Source organism: Electrona antarctica (genome assembly GCF_951216825.1).
Source record: "Electrona antarctica genome assembly, chromosome: 2".
NCBI classification, from domain to species: Eukaryota; Metazoa; Chordata; class Actinopteri; order Myctophiformes; family Myctophidae; genus Electrona; species Electrona antarctica.
Genome location: NC_136807.1, coordinates 52,508,149 through 52,523,162, shown reverse-complemented (window position 1 = coordinate 52,523,162; position 15,014 = coordinate 52,508,149). Strand labels below are relative to the sequence as shown.

The 15,014-nt window shown below is 45.8% G+C and overlaps 1 protein-coding gene and 1 long non-coding RNA gene across 2 annotated transcripts; both read left to right on the top strand.

Annotated features, from left to right (window-relative positions):
- Positions 1–5,708: 5,708 nt before the first annotated feature.
- On the top strand, positions 5,709–13,526 carry LOC306916983 (intermediate filament protein ON3-like). Its single transcript, XM_079495093.1, has 8 exons — positions 5,709–6,218; positions 8,137–8,345; positions 10,137–10,197; positions 10,288–10,383; positions 11,256–11,420; positions 11,719–11,844; positions 12,305–12,569; positions 13,024–13,526. Exons 1-8 carry the CDS (start codon positions 5,793–5,795, stop codon positions 13,308–13,310), a joined length of 1,635 nt encoding a protein of 544 aa, XP_079351219.1. The 5' UTR covers positions 5,709–5,792; the 3' UTR covers positions 13,311–13,526.
- Positions 13,527–13,619: 93 nt separating this feature from the next.
- LOC306917047 lies at positions 13,620–14,755 on the top strand. The gene is made up of 2 exons (XR_013789099.1): positions 13,620–14,164; positions 14,707–14,755. It is a non-coding gene; the product is annotated as an uncharacterized lncRNA (long non-coding RNA).
- Positions 14,756–15,014: the final 259 nt, after the last annotated feature.

The window sequence follows — 15,014 nt, the reverse complement described above, 5'->3', positions numbered from 1 at the left end:
GGGTGAGTAGGTTTAGGTGGGAGAGTAGAGAGAGAGAGGGAGAAGGTTATGAAGTGGTGGTCAGACCTAATTAAGGGAGTAACAGAGAGCGTGGAGGGGGAGCAGCCTCTGCAGAACACGAGGTCCAAAACATTACCAGCCTTGTGAGTGGGAGGGGAGGGAGAAAGGGAGAGGTCAAACGAGGATAGGAGGGACGTAACGGGAAGATACTTCTCTGCCGTAGGTAGGTTAAAGTCACCCAGTAGAATCAGGGGGGTGCCATCCTCCGGAAACGAGCTGATCAGAGAGTCTAGTTCTTCCAGGAAGTTCCCAAGGGTTCCTGGGGGGCGATAGAGCACAATGAGGGTGAGGGGGACTGGTTGTGATATTGAGATAGCATGAAATTCACATGTGGTGAGAGAAAGGTGAGAGAGATTTAAGACACGGAAATTCCATTTCGGGGACATGAGTATCCCTGTACCACCCCCCTACCTGTTGAGCGAGGGGTGTGTGTGAATTTGTGTGAAACAGAGAGGGCGGCGGGGTAGCAGTGTACATGTGCCAAAACTGTCCACTTACCTCTCTCTCTCCCACCGCAGGCTTTTAGGACGGGACCTGGAAACGTGACGGACGGAGCCGGGATCTACTGAGGGAGGGAAACCTATCTCTGGGCTCTGTGCCGCCTACGGGGAGCGGCGCAGCGCAAAAGGAGGCAGCCTTCCAGGGTTTTGTATCAATCTTCTTCTTCTTCTTCTTCTTCTTCTTCTTCTTCTTCTTCTTCTTATTATTATTATTATTACGTGTTTATTTTTATTTCTTATTTTTTATTTTTGTGTACTATGTGTTTTCCCACCATCCCTATCCTGCCCTTTTCATGTCGCCCTAGACACTACTTCCCCCGCCACAGAAATCCCTCAAATCTCATATACCCAGCTCGCTCACCCAGTCACCACATTGTGGTGGAGGGAGGCCTTTGGAACTGCCACGCAGCTACCAAAGAGGAAATGCCTGAATTTATCTCAGCCCACACCACCCTCAAGTCTCTGCATTTCCTTGCTCTAACCGAAACCTGGATTACCCCTGATAGTGTGTGTTCTTATTCATGTGTGTGTTCTTATTCATGTGTGTGTTCTTATTCATGTGTGTGTTCTTACTCATGCTCACCATGTTCTGCCTGTTTTGCTGCCGTTTCTATGCTCTTTGCTATTGTATTACCGTTACTGTCTTAATGTTACTGTGTTTTCTGCTTGTTTTAATGCTATTGTATTACCGTTACTGTCTTATTGTCTCCACCAGGCCGAAGGCATGGGGAGAGAGTATGTTTTGCACTCCGTCCGTCCGTCCTTCCTTCCGTCCGCCCTTCCGTCCGTCCGTTATCAGCTAATCTCCGGCACCGTTGGCCCGATCAATGCCAAACTTTGCACACACACTCCCTGGATGCCAACGATGAACCTCTGCCCCACATTTTCCAGAACGGCCTGTTATAGCGCCACCATGAGGCAGCTTCTCACATTTTTTACCTAAAACTTCACCGATCAGGGTGATACGTTGCATGCACACTCCCTAGAGGCCAAGGACAAACCTTTGACCTGCATTTTCCACATCTGCCTTTTATAGCGCCACCAGGAGGCCGACTTTTGTAAAACACATTTTTTGATATTACTCCTCCAGATTCTGTCCAAAAATCTCACAAATCGTTACACAGTATCTCTATGGTCATGTGCTCAAGTCGGATCTGTCCGATATTTCATATTCCATCCTAATTGGCTATAATTGGCTTTCACAGTTTGCAAGATTGCCCCGTTTTGAACAAAAGCCTCAAATCATGAACGCAGCATGCAATTTACGTGAAATCTTTCACACATTTTCTTACTAGGCTGAGGAATATATCCCACCCTTTTCACATTGGCCTGTTATAGCGCCACCAACAGGTTGATTTTTGCAAAACACATTTTTGGAACAAAATGCCTCAAAAACATGTTTATATTAATCCTAAACATTTTGCCAAACATCTCACACAGTCCTATCCTCCTGGTGGAGACCTGTGCCCAGAAGGGCACTTTTTCTAGTTGTTACTGTGTTTTCTGCTTGTTTTAATGCATGAATAAGAACACGCAGGTTTAGAAACTCAACTAAAAGCAAGAGTGAATGGTAATAAAATATAGTACGTATGTGATCTACAGCAGGGTTTCCCAAACTTTTTTATGTCAATTGACACAAATTAGCCTGCGGACCCCCCATTTGAAAAGATATGCGAGGGACCCCCATAAGAGAAGTTTTTCGGCTCTAGCAGTGATTCTCAACCCGTTTAATTTCAAGGACCCCCCACTTTGACATGCATTAGTCTACGGACCCCCATTTAATGGCATTTCTATCTCTGGGACCACCTATTTATATTGTAAAATCTATGTTAATTTAACTCAGAGTGTACAGACCCATAATGGTCCATTTGGTTCCAAACTATCATTTAGCTGGGGACCCCCTGGAAGTCCCTCCCCGGACCCCACTTTGGGAACCACTGATCTACAGTGTTTGGAGGTGGTCTTGGTCTCCCTACTCATCCATTGAGACATGTCTAGTGGTATTGCCTGAAGCTCATAGTAGATGTTTGGTCTCTCAGGCGGAAGGCCCGGGTTAAACTCGCCGGTAGGACACGGGCCTGTTTGGTTCCATTTGCACACTCTGAGGATTAGAAATGGTTACATTAAACGTTAAGAATTTTACCGTGTGTGTGACTCTTTGAGTGCCGGAAAGGTGACACTTGTGCTCGTAATGTCACGCCGTCAGTTCAGGAATGGGCCTCATCACTGTGTGACTCCTGAGGGTCACAAATGTGACATTTATCACATCGGTGTCATTGGGACCGTCATGGTCATTTACTCATTTTAAGACAAAGCGTAGCTTCGAGCTAGATTTAAAGGCCTTTTCAAATGGGGAGCGTTTGACGCAGACGGTGTCCGCTGGATCAACGACAGGTCTGCTCCAGGTCTGCTCATGAGGGGTGCGACTCCCGTTGCGTTAAAAAAAAAAGCTCAACACAATCCAGGTCTATAGTCAGTCGCGGGCGTGTGCACGAAACGAGCACACGCGCCGCGCGACAATTTTCACGGGACCGTGCCCATGAAAATACGCTTTCGTTGTCACCCCTCAACTTCTCACAAAAAAACTAATTCGCAGGCGAATTACGAATTACCAGGCGTGTCAGTCGATGCCCGTCTGAAAAGGCCTTAAGTACGAAATGTCATGTGAACTCATCTACAGTACCTGGAGTTACATAAGGAAGCAGTCGGAAACACACGCACGCACGCACGGACGCACGCACACACACACACACACGCGCACACAATCACATCAACACACGCACACACATGCATGCGCATGCACGCACAAACAAACATACAGTACTGCAAGCACCTGTAGACACACATGTTTTTCAGCAGCCTTCTGCATTTTTACAGCCATCCCTCACGTCCATCTGACACTGTATATTAAATGTCAAGTAAATTATCACCAACAATCAGGCCAACAGGCTGGTTTGCGCAGTTCACCTTCTTTGCATATACACATACATACCTGTATGTGACACGGTGAATAGAAACACATGATTTAAATTAACAGGTTTATCTCCATGTCACAACGAGATAAAGCCTGGAATGAACTACTGCCTAAAGTGCCTAAAGCCGGAGCTCCACCGGACGGCGGACGCGTTGCGTCTCCGTCGCATGCGTCAAAAAACGAACCGGGGCAATTTTAATGCAGTCACGCAACGCAATGCGGGCAGTGGAGCCACCCTTCATTGATTAAAAAGGGAACATTCCCTGACGGTGACGGTGACGGAGACGCGACGCTGACGCGCCCGGTGGAGCCTTGGTGTAACCGGAAGTGCAAGAAGTACATGCCCTGTAGGCTATACTTTCTGCACTTCTGGTTGTGGTTCATTGTGAGCTTGGAGATGCTATTTAAAAAGAATGTGACATTTTGGAAAGTTTTATAGATTTCTATAGACTATAGAAATATTTTAGAAATTATTTCAAATGTTTTTGGACATTTTGGAAACTGTTCACATGTGCTGACATGCCCAAAATATCTCTCACTCACATTTTTGTACTCACACTACAAGTATCAATACCACAATGTAGAAATGACATGTAAATGCCCTGTATTCAAATTTAACTTGAGTAAAGGTACAAAAGTATTGGCATCAACATTTACTTAAAGTCCCAAAAGTAAAAGTGATCATTATGCAGAATGTCCCTTTTCACAAGTTTTCAAAATGTATTAAAAGTCTATGCAGATCTACAAGCTCACAACGCGTCGCACCTCAACGCGTTGAGCTTGTACATAGCCAAACTATATACAGTATAGGGATGAAGTGGTTATGTATGGTTTATATGTTTTGTAATAATAATGACTGAAAAAGGAGAGAGGCCGCACAGCTCGTAGTCACGATGCCAATCAAAATCTTTATTTTTCCAACGTTTCGGCAAAACAAGTTGCCTTCTTCAGGGAATCAATAATAAACATAAACAAAGTAACTTGTAACTAGTTTAGTTTTCAAATAATTGTTGTGGAGTACAACATTTGCCTCTGAGATGTAGTGGAGTAGACGTAAAAGTATTGCAAATTGGAAATACTCCAGTAAAGTAAGTAACTCCAAATTGTACTTGAGTACAGTACTTGAGTACAAGTACTTATCGGTACTTTCCACCACTGGCATGATGCTTATCTCTTGTCTCTGACAAGAAGACCACACAATGTGTTGCCTGAAGATGCAATGTGTGTAATGAGTGAAATGAGTGAAACTCACTCTGGAGTGCATTTGAATAATGTAAATTGCATTAGGGGTGGGGTGGGTCAGCTTGTGCAGCAAGCCAATGCTGCTTAGGAAGATGTATTAATTAGAAGGGGAATGAAGCTACTTGAAAGCTCTGCTTTAACTCCACATATTCAAAGACAACCTTAAATAACTGAACTGTCAGCTAATGTTAGCATTAAGGTAAAAAAGATGTCAACCTCACATTATGAAAAAGGCCTTGGAGAAATGCATACTGTAACAACAGGTCACTACTCTCTGACACACAACTAGCTGTGACAACAAGCCACTTGTCTAATTGACAGCCATGATGGCACGCACGCACGCACGCACGCACACACACACACACACACACACACACACACACACACACACACACACACACACACACACACACACACACACACGCAGGCACGCACACACTCGCTGTGTAAGAGTAGCTGCATACCATTTAGAAGAGTAATCCCTAAAGAAAGAGGAATTTAGGCAGAAAGAAAGAATGAAAGAAAGATAGAAAAATAGAAAGACACTATAACTACGTAACTAACTAACCAACTAACCAACTAACTAACTAACTAACTATTATCTCATTAACACACTCACACACTCACTAACTTTCTACAAACCTAATTATCTAAGAATCTAACAAACAATGGGAATGATACACGCCCTCCCTGACAATCCAGAAAAAGAACAAGTTTTCCCTGACAGAAAGTCCTCTAGAAAGGCCAGGTAATGGTTTGGAATGACTGGACGATGCGTCATAGAAACCCAGAAGTGTTTAGTTACAGCACCGCCTCTCTCTCCCCCCTCCCAGCCGTAGCTGCTGGCCAATCGCAGCTGACCACAATCCCCTCCCATGACGGCAGGCAGTTAAAAACACTTCACTAACTTGTGCTCTGCCTATCCACTCTGGTCTCTCCCCAGCCATCCAGCCATCTAGCCTGCCCGCCAGCCTAATCCTTCCTCAGTACAGTCTGAAGCCACTCCAGAACTCACCATGTCAGTGAAGAGGAACGTCACCTACAGTGTCAAGTCGTCCTCCTCGGGGACGGCCCCCAGGAGCTTCAGCAGCATGTCTTACAGCGGACCCAGTGTGGCCTCCCGTCAGAGCTACAGCGTCCGCAGCTCAGGACCCAGCAGGGGCTTTGGAGGAGGTTCCGGTGGCGGCTACATATCCAGCTCCAGTGCCTACGGAGGTGGCATGGGCCTGGGCATGGGTGGCGGTATGGGTATGGGTGGAGGTATGGGTATGGGTGGAGGTATGGGTATGGGCGGCCATGTCCCTATCCAGGCCGTCACGGTGAACAAGAGCCTGCTGGCCCCACTCAACCTGGAGATCGACCCCAAGATTCAGTCCGTCCGCACCCAGGAAAAGGAACAGATCAAGAGCCTCAACAACCGCTTTGCCTCGTTCATCGACAAGGTCAGTGCTTGTGCTGTACAATAAGAGCATGCAGTGAAACCCTGAGTGTCAATGTAACTCCGAGAGGTCAAAACTGACCCTTACAGGTCCGCGTTGACCTCTCTGAGTTACACTGACCCTCTGGATACTGATGATTTCACTTTGTAGGTGTATGTGTGTGAACCTTCTCTGTGTCGAGGTTGCCTTGTGCTTGTACAACTTAATTATACACGGGGAGCCCATTTCTCCTCCTTCTCTCAGCCATAATGGTTATGCAAGCTGTGTTTGATCAAAGGTTTGATCCATGTGTCTGCAATACTATGCTAATACCTTGGGTTCGACGGCGTGGAGAAAAAGTAGATTTACTCTCCCTTATGGTTTCATCACCTCCCACGGAACGCAGTCAAGACAGGAGATAAGAATGTTTGTCTCTAGGGGTTTGGCTTCAGGGCTCATATCTAATGCTTTTTTGGCAGTCCTTTTATAGTGATGGAAAACAGACACGCGGAGGAGCGAGGATTGGAGAGCAAGGGGCGAGGAAAGGGAGCGAAGGGTGTGTCCATATGAAGCCCATAGCTAGTGATACGAGTTACCTTGGGAACGGGCCTGCCCTTTGCTGGGGTGTGGCTCTTAATATGTGGCCCTTACGGACACACACACAAACACACACACACATACACCAGTGACACAGAAACCAAGCATATCTACCTAATTGACAATAACGGAAATGTTCACTACAGTGACATGCCAATGACAAAGTAGTGTCCAATGTTATAGCTTTTCATATGGTATTTCCTGACATTGAGCCCATTCTGCTGCTGCTAGGCGTATAGTTAGGTGCAACGTCTCCCCAGGCCACAGCAGGTTCATATTTTAGAAGGCCAGTTGGTTTCATGTTCTGGTCAACACTGGTAGATTGGTTACATAACCACTCTTCTTCTCTCTGAGGCCTGCGGACCGTCAAACAGAGAGATTATAGGGAAACTGGCTTATCGCTTGATAATTGGTGACAACGGTCTGTTCCTATACGTGCCTCCTCATTGTCTGTTGCAGCTCAAAGGAGCTGCCTGTCAAAAGGCTTTGTCCTCCAGACTTCAGAGCTGCTCTGTGAATAGAATGCAGCAGCGAGGTGGGGAGGGGCAAGGTTCAGTCGCTGGCCATCACATACCTGTTGTCACACCCTGTTATTAATGTCCACAAATGTCTCTCTCGCCTCCCCACCCCCACGGTGTTCTCCAGCCCCTCCCACCCCCAATGGAGTGACTCTCCCCCCCCCCCCCCCCCCCCCCATCTCTCAATCTCTCTTTCCCCTCATCGCACCTAGCTCACAGTTAAATATTTACCTTGCTTGTGTGTGTATGGAAACGAAAAAGGTTGCCTAGCTTCATAACCATGCCCTCCCCCCTCCCTCCTCCTCTCATCTGGTCTGGCACCCGTGACAACGGATATCAGTCTCCCTTGCTCTGTGAAAACAGGAAGACACAAAGGGAGGGATGGGGTTAAATACCTCTTTCCTCGTCATCCATTTTTCCAAACCCGAAATGCACACCTCCCTCCACAGTACACGACCTCCTGTCAGGATGCTAGTACAGCGTGGCCTTCCTATGGAAAGAGAGACACACGCTGGAATGACCAATGAGCAGCTGGCCCACGCAGATTAGAACAATAAACACAGTTGATTGTGAATAGCGGCTGAATCCTGCCGTTTTGGTTGATGTCCAGGATGATATCCAACCTTGTATGTGATTCTCATGTCAGCGAGCAGCGTTTACATCACCATTACAGGCAATTACAACCTGGCGCCCCTATTATATTGTCCAAGAAGAATAGTTACATTTCCATTATTACATTATGATAAGGCTATTTATTCGTTCTAATTTCGGAAATTCGCGGGAAATGTTTGCCTATAATGACATGCCTTCATCTTTCTCCATACCAGGTGCGCTTCCTGGAGCAGCAGAACAAGATGCTGGAGACCAAGTGGAACCTGTTGCAGGGGCAGACCTGCACGCGCTCCAACATCGACAGCATGTTCGAGGCCTACATCACCAACCTGCGCCGGCAGCTCGACGGCCTGGGAAACGACAAGATGAGGCTGGAGGCCGACCTGCACAACATGCAGGGCCTGGTAGAGGACTTCAAGAACAAGTGAGTGACCTGGTAGAGGACCTGGTAGAGGACCTGCACAACATGCAGGGCCTGGTAGAGGACTTCAAGAACAAGTGAGTGTCTGTGAGGCACGAGGACCCAAGCCCCCAGTAAGGCTATCCAACGTTGAAGTTGCCACTACCTACTGGCGAAATGTGGAATTGCAGCACTTAATGGAAGTGGACGGACGTTCATGACGTCACGTGAAAAGCCCGGACCTCAAAGTTGAGGTCCGGGGCTAGGCTAGGATAAACTTCCGCTCACTCTAGGCTAAACTTCCGCTCACTCACTTCCGCTCGTTCAAAACGCCACTGAGCAACTTCCACTGAAATTAATAGCGGGGGGGTGGGGGTGGGGGGGGGGGGGGGGTGGGGGGCTAACGCTCCAGTTCGGTCTCTATCCTTTATATACTCTATGCGAGGACGTGATAGCCAACCCGTAGGTGGTGGGAAGGGAAGGGAGGAAGAACACAGGAGGAAAGGGTGGGAGGGATAGATCTGGAACTTGTGATTCACGGACTCTACCGTCAGTAGTCTTGCCTAGCCAGACGATGAGAGATTTCCGCCTACTGATATGTCGGTGGAATTCTAACGTCAATGTAGGGGCTAGAACAGTGGAGACAATGACCATGCACTGCGTTGAAAACCAATCACATCACCGATCTAATATGAAGGACCACCTTTAAAGTATTTGCATTGGTTCCACAATGCAGTTCCTTTCCCCTAAAACTCAGTTTTAGAAATAACATTGAGTTTAGATGTCACCAGACATACACATGACTAGAAGATCAGGAGCAAGGGTGTGAAAATAAGCTTAACCCTAAACCACAGAAGGATGCATTATTCCAATGAAGTTGAAGGGAACATGTAGGTGAAAGGATTCTTTTTGGTCTTTCTGTGGACTCATATTCTTTATGGACATGCATGTCTCATCTGTTCTAAATTAAAAAATACACTGACTCGGAACAGTCAAGGCTCAGGGTTCAAACAAGTTCTGAAATTATTAAGTTTCAAGTAACTTGACACTACACGGAACGAGCCGTACGCTGGAGTTGATCGCTATGTGACCTACTCCCCACATCTGTCTGACCGCAGATCTGCAGGGAATGACAGCACACAATAGGCATGTCCTGATTTATAAAACCAACACAATACAAAATAACTAGAGACAGAATGACTAGAGACATGAACCTTTCACATGCACGAGATACACAAACACACCCATGCACAGCAGTGCATAGACGATGCAGTGCTGCATAAATCTATTGGCTTCTTATAGACACCTGGAGCATGTTAACTGAAGTCAGAGGGGGCCTGAAAGGGAGAAATATGAACACCTGAAACTACTCACAAGTTGCTCTAAATCAACATTTTGCACCGGTGCAGCACCAGGGACAGAGTACTCACGCCTCCTAGTGTTGAAGTAGCATATTATCTTGTATGTCCATGAAAATGGAACATGTGTTTCCATTCCAATGTTAAATATTTTATTCATAGAACGTACAGACAGTCTTAATCACCTTTAAACTGGCATTCTCATTTTGGGCATGCAGGTTTTCAGAATGTTCAACAATCTTTTTTCAAACAAATTGAAAAGTAGTAAAGATAAAGCACAATCCCACAACGCATCCCATTGTGATGATTTATGCAACTTGTTGAAGTATGGAGACAATGTTTCTGCCCAACAGCGACGATTATGAACATGACTTGATAGAATCCTGTCAAAGCTCTGTCTGTGTGATTTTGTTTTTAATTTTATACTAATGACAGTCTCAATAATGTTTGCACTCAGGTACGAGGATGAAATCAACAGGCGTACAGAGTGCGAGAACGACTTTGTGCTCATCAAGAAGGTCAGTATCCAGATTCAATATTTGAAACTGAACATATTTGTTCTCTGTGCTCTGTTGTCCCTGACGGTTTGACGATTCCGTATGTTTCAGGACGTCGATGAAGCCTACATGAATAAGGTCGAGCTGGAGGCCAAACTGGAGAGCCTGACAGATGAGATCAACTTCCTCAGACAGATCTATGAGGAGGTAAGCAATGATCCACTGCCTGATGTCACTCACCCACTGCATCCTGATTGAATCAGACAAACCCTAGGGCCTCACAAGCACCAGCTGTTTTGGGCCTTGGTTGCACTCACTACTCACAGACTCACTAGAATAAAATAAAAGAAGCAAAGAGAAGAAATTATAAAACCATCCTTGATGAATCATAAAGGTTACAGAGTAGAAATGGTAGCAATTCCGTGTAGCAAGCATGGCTTATTTTGATTGCAAACAGATGAATTCTGGGTTGCTTTCATCAACATTATTCCGGGTTTAATTAGCGAGCTGTCTTTGTTGAGTTATGGTACAGTATGGTCCCTATGATGCCATGTTGGTGTGGGTTGTTACTTTACTGCATTCATGGGTTTTTCCACATCTGTTTAGCATCTTGACGAGATGTTTGCCCTACCTCTGGAACTGAAGGAGATGGTTGAATTAACTTGGGTTGAATTGACAGGATTGAGGATTTTAATTTATACAATGTTGAAGGACCGTGTTGATCCTTGGAAATGATCTTTTTTTTAAATATATCAAATAGTTTTAAATCTGTATCATGTATGGTAGAGTATGTTGTTAATACACTATAAATAAGAACAACATAACTGCAGTGGTTAGAGGTGTGGTCTGGTCTCCCTGCCCTTCTATTGAGACATGTAGATGCTGTGTACAGGTAGGACCACTAGTGGTTGACCAGAGGTATTGCATTACAGTAAAACGTTCTGCACTCGTCTTGCACGAGCGACCTGGGTTCATATCGCGGGTAGGACACGGAAGTTGTGGACTGCAGCTTTAAACAGCCTCAGAATTAATTTCTGCCTGGTGTTTTAATCCCATGTCTGTCATGGTTCTTCCTCCAGGAACTGCGTGAACTACAGTCACAGATCAAGGACACCTCAGTGGTCGTGGAGATGGACAACAGCCGCTCCCTGGACATGGACGCCATTGTGGCCGAAGTGCGCGCTCAGTACGAGGCCGTAGCCAACCGCAGTCGCCAAGAGGCCGAGACGTGGTATAAGTCCAAGGTGAGGTCACTCACACACTGACACGTGTAGCTCTCATCATGTGGAATAAAGCCAAAGGCAAAACCTAGTTGTGTGCCTGTGTGCATACGCTTGAAAATAGCTGATCTGCAAGTTCACAACGTGTCACAGTGCGGCCCGCCGTGAGCTTGTAGATCCGCCAAAAAAGTACGACAGCGCTATAAGGCAAATTGAATTGGCACCTAACGATGACATTTGAAATCACAAAGTTAACATTTCTCTGCGCATTATCAAGAGGCTTTCAAAATACTGATTGGTTGTTTTCCTGATGTCTGTTTAGTACGAGGAGATGCAGACGTCTGCCGGCAGATACGGAGATGACCTGAGGAACACTAAGACAGAGATCTCAGACCTGAACCGCATGATCCAGAGACTGACAGCAGAGATCGATGGCGTCAAGGGACAGGTAAAACATTATGTAGCTCAGAATAGACTTCTGTAGTTGCCATCATTGTTTTCTTATTTTGGACCATTGCAACTTATCCCAGAGTAATTTAGTCATTTTAATTGCCAATCATAAAGATATTGTTCCAGCATTTTTGTTCTTACTGTCATGTGACCAGGAATGGCGCAGTAGATGTGCAAAAACACTTGAAAAACACTGAACCATTTGTTTTTAACATTTTAGCTTTGCCAGTTTTAACTGAGAATAACACAATTTTATTTTCTGAACTTTTTTAATTCTCACCATTGACACATTTGTAGTATTGTGGGGAAAGCTTCCGCAGAAAAAAACAGATCGGCAAGCTGACAACGTGACGCGTTGTAAAAAAAAAACCAACACACCAGCACAGATCCCTGAGGGACTTCACTCAACCATACAAGGGTTCAGTGGTTAATGTCTTCTGTTCTCTGTCTTCGATCAGCGGGCCAACCTGGAGGCCCAGATTGCTGAGGCTGAGGAGCGGGGAGAGATGGCCGTGAGGGACGCTAGGGAACGCATCAAGGACCTGGAGGACGCTCTGCAGAGAGCCAAGCAGGACATGGCCCGCCAGATCAGAGAGTACCAGGACCTGATGAACGTCAAGCTGGCGCTGGACATCGAGATCGCCACCTACAGGAAGCTGCTGGAGGGAGAGGAGGACAGGTTGTCCACTGGCATCCAGGCCATCAACATTTCCCAACAGAGCTGTGAGTTTAAAACATCTCTAGATGGTCAGAGCTGTGAGTTTAAAACATCTCTAGATGGTCAGAGCTGTGAGTTTAAAACATCTCTAGATGGTCAGAGCTGTGAGTTTACAGTTTGCCGTTATTTCCTTGTAATAACTGCAGCTATAGGTTATTATTGTTTGCCATGATTATACCCTGGTGTTGTATTCGTTTTCCTATAGGCTTTAAAAGCAATCCCTTTATTTGCAATCAAACATAGAAATGCCATCTCTGGCAAACAATTACATGACTCTCCTCATACAATATTAAAGGATGTAGCCTACAATATGAAGATAAAAACATAAGGCTACACATTAAAAAAAAAGTATATACAAATGAAAACTGAACAAAGTGTAAAACATCTCTAGATGGTCAATGATTTGATAGATTTCTTCAATTGCCCATTTTCATTCTTGTCCTCGTCCCCTCTCACCAGCGAGCTACGGCGGCGGTTACGGCGGTGGAGAGCAGCTGAAGAGCAGCTACTCTAGCGGCAACTACAGCAGCTACGGCGGTGGTTACAGCAGTGGCGGCTACGGCAGCAGCAGCGGCGGCGGCTACGGAAGCAACAGTGGCGGCTTCAGCTCCGGCAGCAGCAGCGGCGGCTACGGCGGCGTCAGCGGGAGCAGCGTTGTCCAGAACAAGAAGAGTGTCATCATCAAGATGATCGAGACCAAGGACGGCAAGGTGGTGTCGGAGTCCTCCGAGGTGGTGGAGGATTGAGCCGTTCAGATGAGAGCGTCCGCCGCGGCCTGCTAGGATCTTCTCCTGTTTGTCTTAGTAGTTTTATACTCACAGCTCACTTCCCCCAAACCGTTAGTCTCTCAAGCCATGACTATCTCTTCCACAATCTTTGAATGCTACAGAGGGTGCAATTCCGCCCGGTAAAAGTTGAGAACAGGAAGCCGTCATCTGCTCTTCAGGCTGGAAGGGTATTATTCGACCTATCACAATGCGGTGTTCACGAAAATGAAGTACAGACTTTCAGGCGGAAGCATTTGAGAATTGTGGGAGCCTAACACGTCACTGTCTAATAACCCAGTCTGAAGCAATTCCTCGCCATTCCTTCTACAGTACCATGCATAGGCCTTCCATGTGTCCGCTAAAAGAAGCAATAGTCCTGACCCGAAAAGAAAAAAAGATCTGAAAGGGACCAAATAATCTATTTTTGTCAGTCACATTTTGTATGTCTTGAGATGAATGTTTGTTTTTACTAAAACAGTTTTTTGAAGTTTTTGTCTCACAAGCAACAAAAAAAGAGAAAAAGGATCGATGGGCAAATTGCAACTATGTAATAGTTGAAAAACAAAAAGCAACATACAACACATTCCCTCCAATCTATGCAACTTTACTATTCCACACTACAAGGGCTATTCCCTTAAAGAATACATAAATACAGGTTGCATGAAATGGGTAAAGTAGTATTGTGAATGTACTTAAACAGTGCAGAGGTGTTTTTGGTCAACTAATGTCTTAAAAATGTCTGTAGGTAGTGCATGTCACCCCTATGTGTGTGTCCTGTAACTGTCAACGGGCGACCCCTTAGGAGACTGCCCACACAATACTGTTGTCCTGAGGTGTCCTTAGGAGACTGCCCACACAATACTGTTGTCCTGAGGTGTCCTGAGGTGTCCTTAGGAGACTGCCCACACAATACTGTTGTCCTGAGGTGTCCTTAGGAGACTGCCCACACAATACTGTTGTCCTGAGGTGTCCTTAGGAGACTGCCCACACAATACTGTTGTCCTGAGGTGTCCTTAGGAGACTGTCCACACAATACTGTTGTCCTGAGGTGTCCTTAGGAGACTGCCCACACAATACTGTTGTCCTGAGGTGTCCTGAGGTGTCCTGAGGTGTCCTTAGGAGACTGCCCACACAATACTGTTGTCCTGAGGTGTCCTTAGGAGACTGCCCACACAATACTGTTGTCCTGAGGTGTCCTGAGGTGTCCTTAGGAGACTGCCCACACAATACTGTTGTCCTGAGGTGTCCTTAGGAGACTGCCCACACAATACTGTTGTCCTGAGGTGTCCTGAGGTGTCCTTAGGAGACTGCCCACACAATACTGTTGTCCTGAGGTGTCCTTAGGAGACTGCCCACACAATACTGTTGTCCTGAGGTGCTGTTTTTGCTACCAAACCAAATAAAACAGTGTTTACTGAAATCTCCATGTTGTGATGAATTTATCCTTCATTCAAATGAAAGTATGAATAAATGAATTAGCAAATTATGGTTTAAGGTTTTGAATGAATGAATTAACGAATAAATGAATGAATGAATGAATGAATTAAGCAGTTGAGACTAATAAGCAGTCTAAGTCCCTAATTTATTCTGACCCCTCCCCGAAAAGGCCTAGCTGTCCTGACCCCATATCCATCATTTATACATTATGGATAATTAGTGTGGACTTAGACTGTTATTCGTCTC